We start from the raw sequence: 4,051 nt of genomic DNA, 5'->3' as shown, positions 1-4,051 counted from the left end.
CGGTGCCTGCTGCTTCTCAGCTGGGGGAAGGGACTTTCACCCCAAGGGCTCAGTCTCTGACTCACCCCAGGAGGACCCTAGGCGCCCCTCACAAGCGGGAATGGACCCCCTTGGGCAGCACCTCCTGGGGGTCCTCTCCTCTCTACCAATGACAAGCAAGTCCTTCAGGGTAGGGTCATGGCAGCCACACCTCCAGAGACCCCTTGGCTGCTCCTGGACCACACAGCTGCTCAGAGAACTTTAACCTCTGGCCCCCTCCACACAGCCCGGCATGACCCTTGCAGGCACTCGCCCGTCACTCGAACACAGAAGGGCACAGGACACACAGCCTGGGGGAGCCGCTGCCAGCAGCTGTTGGCCTCAGCGTTCTCTCGAAGGCATTGGCACCAGCAGCCACTGGGACCCCTTCAGAAAGCGGTTCAGGACACCAGCCCTGCCCCAACCTTGACCCAGACACTGCTGGGTGGGTGGCAGCTCAGCTCCAAGGTGTCCCCACTGGTTAAGAGTAAATATTCCTACTGGCCAGAATCAGGCACTGGGATCTCTGTCAGTGACAGTCAGCATGATGCAGGCACCCCAAAACCTGGCACAGCAGGACTCAACACCCCACAGGGAGGCCCCGTGGCACCCCCACTTTACAGACACACCAGCAGAGGCCACTGGAGCCCTGAGTGAGGAAGGAGCCGGCCCAGAGCCTGGGGTCTCAGCAGACAGTGCTCAAAACCAGGCATGGGCTGGAAACTGCCTAAAGAGCCGAGGGTCAATATTTTCAACTTTGTCAATGCTTCCGTCCCAAGGACAGGGCCCTGCAGTTGCAGCGTGACCGCAGCCCTTCCACAGACAATGTGTAAAGGAACAGGCAAGGCTACACTCCCAGAAAATTTCACTATGGACATGGAAACTTCTAATTGGAAAGTGTCATAAAGTGTTAATCTTCTTTTGATTTTTTTCCTATTGCTTGGGGATGTAAAATTCACTCAGTTCATGGGCAGCACAAAAGCAGGTGGGGACAGGCTGCGTCTGGCTGACCTCTGGCTGACGTGGAGTTCAGGGGAGAAAATGATGGGATGGGGCAAGCCCAGCCCCCTCACAGTAGAGATTCACCTGAGAAAAAGCAAAATACAAACAGGACACCAGGTCTGGCCAGTTGGGTCTGACAGGCCAGTGGAGTGAGGAGGCCCAGGTGGGCTCATAAGAGTGGCTAATAGTGAACTCTACCTGCATGGGGTTTGGAACCCTGTGTCTCCCAGAGGAGGACTCAGGCTGGGAGAAGGAAACTGTCAGAGTCACCAGGCGAGCTAGTCAGAGCTGGAGCCATAGAACAGGTAAACAGTCCTGGGCCCCAACCCTGAAGGCTGAGAACCTGGGGTGGGGGCACATCTAAGGGCAGATACACACAGGTAGCCCCTGGGCCCCTCCCCCTGCCCAGTGAGCACCTAGCTCCTCAGCGGCCACCAAGGCCTGATAGCAGGGACGCACCAGCAGACCATCACCCCCAGGCCTCTCTGCCAAGGTCAGACAATACCCAGTGCAGACAAGGTGGTTCTGCTGGGAAAGCCTCTCCCCAGATCCAGCTGGGCCAGCGATTCTTTAACTTGCCATCCTGCTGACACTGGGCCTAGATCCAAGGGCCCCGCTGCCCACATTGGCCACACCAGTCCTTGGCTCCCTGGCCAGGCCGAATTCTGCCCATCCTGCCTAAGCCAGCTCCACATGCCCAGTTCCCACCAGGATTCTGCCAGCCAGAAGGACCCCCAGTCACCCCCTGAAGCATCCACAGGAGCCTGCGTCCCACAGGGACCTACAGCTCATGGCCAGGTCCTGTGGTCAGGGGCTCCCGCCCTGATCTCTTCCCTCCAGTGCTGGATATTGTGTCTTGTGGGGACCACCCAGAGCTGGGAGATGCCACCCCCCAGAAGGCAGAAAACTGACTGTTCATGGCAGCCTCAGGCCCAGGCCCTGGTCCAAGGGCAACAGCTGGTTGGTTCCAGTTTGGTGAGGGCAACTGACAACAGGTGAAGCCATCTGTACGAGTATTTCCTTCAAACTGGTCTAGTGAGGGGCTGGGGAGGACCCAGAGTAGCCCCCAGCCCCACCAGTGTAAGCAGGGGTGGGGGAAAAGACTCCATGTTCAGCCAAGGGCTGACCCCTGACCTGCCCACCCTCTCAGCCCACTAGGGGCCAGATTAGGGACCCCTGACTTCAGGCAGAGGCAGGTGGCAGAGTTACTGCCTCCTGTGAGCCCATCCCAGAGCCCCTGGGGACACATGGCAGGGCCGAGTTGGGGGAATGAGGCAGGGGAATGCTGAGTGAAGGATGTGTGGAACTGGGCAGGAATGGGCACTAAGGCCAGGGTCTGGCTCCCCCTGGGGAGGTGGCAGTGGAGCACGGGACAGCCAAGCCCCCACATCCCCCACTGCCACCTGCCCAGCTGCCAGGTATAAGTGGTACCTATACTCCCCTGGCCGCTCCAGGAATGGTTCTTTTTCGATCAATAGAAAGGGGCCCAGTCCACACCCACATAGGCACAGGAGTCCACACACATCAGAGAACAAAACTTCTGTGCCAGGAAAGGGTGAAAATGTTCCCCTCCTGCTGTGGGTCCCACAGCACCTGCTTCTGCCAGCACCCTCACCCCACAAGGTGCTGACCCAACCAGGGTGCCACATGCCAAGAACAGCCCAAAGGCTGTGGCAACCTGGAAGGGCTGTTCAGGACCTGGGCATGTTTCCCAGTCACAGTCTCCCCGACTTTGCTGCTCACTGGCCCTGTGCCTCAGTTTTCCCCACTGTGGCAAAAGGTAATCTCACCCTGAAGGCTAGAGGGTCGAAAGCAGAGGGCGGAGATATTTCCTGTCCAGGGTCTCTTGCCCAGAGATCACTGTGCATCAGGCCATGGCCAGGCCAGTCTCCTGGGGGGACTGTGTTCCCTGTCCCCTGCCTCTGGAGTCTAGTGGCCAGATCCAGGTCGCTACAGTGAAGAGCCCCCAGTGTATTGGGGGAAGCCCCGGTTGGGGGGCGGGGGCGGATGGAGGTGGCATGATGCTCCATCAAAAGGGCCCTGGGTGGGTCCCAGAGAACAAGCATCAAATTGAGGCCCTTTTCTGAAGTTGGCTGCCCAAGGAATTTGAGTTTTGGAGTGAGATGAGAACGTGGGGTCAGGGAAGAAAGTATTTTGGTTTTGGAAATGCACAAAGTTCTCTGAAGCTCTCTGAGGTCCAGATGTTTCGCTAGGTATGGGCTTTAAAAGGGCCTAGAAGGAGTGGGGGCGCCCATAAGGGACAATGCAGCGAGGGGCCAAGGTCCGGCCTGCCTGCCTCCCCACCTGCAGGCATTCCAGAGTTCCATAGCGAAGTCAGAAAAGTAAAAAAGATCTGCAGCCAAGGAGGGCTCACGAGAGCTTACCAGGATTGTCCAGTTTAATCGTCAAAACACCCCTGACATACGGGTCCTTCCTGGCAGGTGAGGAAACTGAGTTTCGAGTAGGGCATCCAGAGCTGGGGCGGGCAGTTGGCAGCCTGCAGCCCCTGAGGTCCTGGCAGATCTTCCCTGGCCCCCAGCCAGACACGCTCCACTCCAGCTCATTCACCTGTCAATCACCTGTCCAGGACTCAGGCCGGCTGGGCCTCCCGTCCTCCCGCCAGCCCCCTTGCTCATCGCTGGGGCCTCCCTGCGAGGCTGTCAGCGGCCGAGGTGGGCGCCCTTGCCAGGGTGGGTAGCCGGCTCTCCCCCGGATCAGGCCCCCTGCAGCAGCCTGCCTGGAACCCGAGCCTGGCCGCGCAGGGAAGGAGCGGCGGCCCCGGAATGGCTCCGCCCAGCTAAGGCCCGGGCAGTGGCTCCCGTGCAAGGTGGGCCTGTGCACCCTGCAGCCCTGGGCCCTCCTGGAAAATCCTTCGCATCCTGCGGGACCTGGACCGCCAGCGGCCTCCCAACCCTGGGCATCTGCCCCTCGCCTCCGCCTGGCATTGGACTTCTGAGAACCCTGGGCACGAGGGCAGCGTGGGCGCAGTGGAGGCTGTCAGTCCAGGCCGGCGCTGAGAGGACGCGTCCCC

General features: G+C 59.8%; 1 protein-coding gene across 1 annotated transcript in view; it reads left to right on the top strand.

Annotated features, from left to right (window-relative positions):
• The first annotated feature begins 1,713 nt into the window (after positions 1 to 1,713).
• ZNF669 (zinc finger protein 669) overlaps positions 1,714 to 4,051 on the top strand; it is a 31,515-nt gene continuing 29,177 nt past the window's right edge. Inside the window, 1 exon segment of the mRNA XM_012001237.1 lies at positions 1,714 to 1,995. Coding sequence (XP_011856627.1) covers positions 1,714 to 1,995 — 282 coding nt within the window.

The sequence above is a fragment of the Mandrillus leucophaeus genome, unplaced genomic scaffold, assembly GCF_000951045.1.
Source record: "Mandrillus leucophaeus isolate KB7577 unplaced genomic scaffold, Mleu.le_1.0 Scaffold655, whole genome shotgun sequence".
In the NCBI taxonomy this organism is placed as follows: Eukaryota; Metazoa; Chordata; class Mammalia; order Primates; family Cercopithecidae; genus Mandrillus; species Mandrillus leucophaeus.
This window is presented reverse-complemented; position numbering and strand designations above follow the sequence as displayed.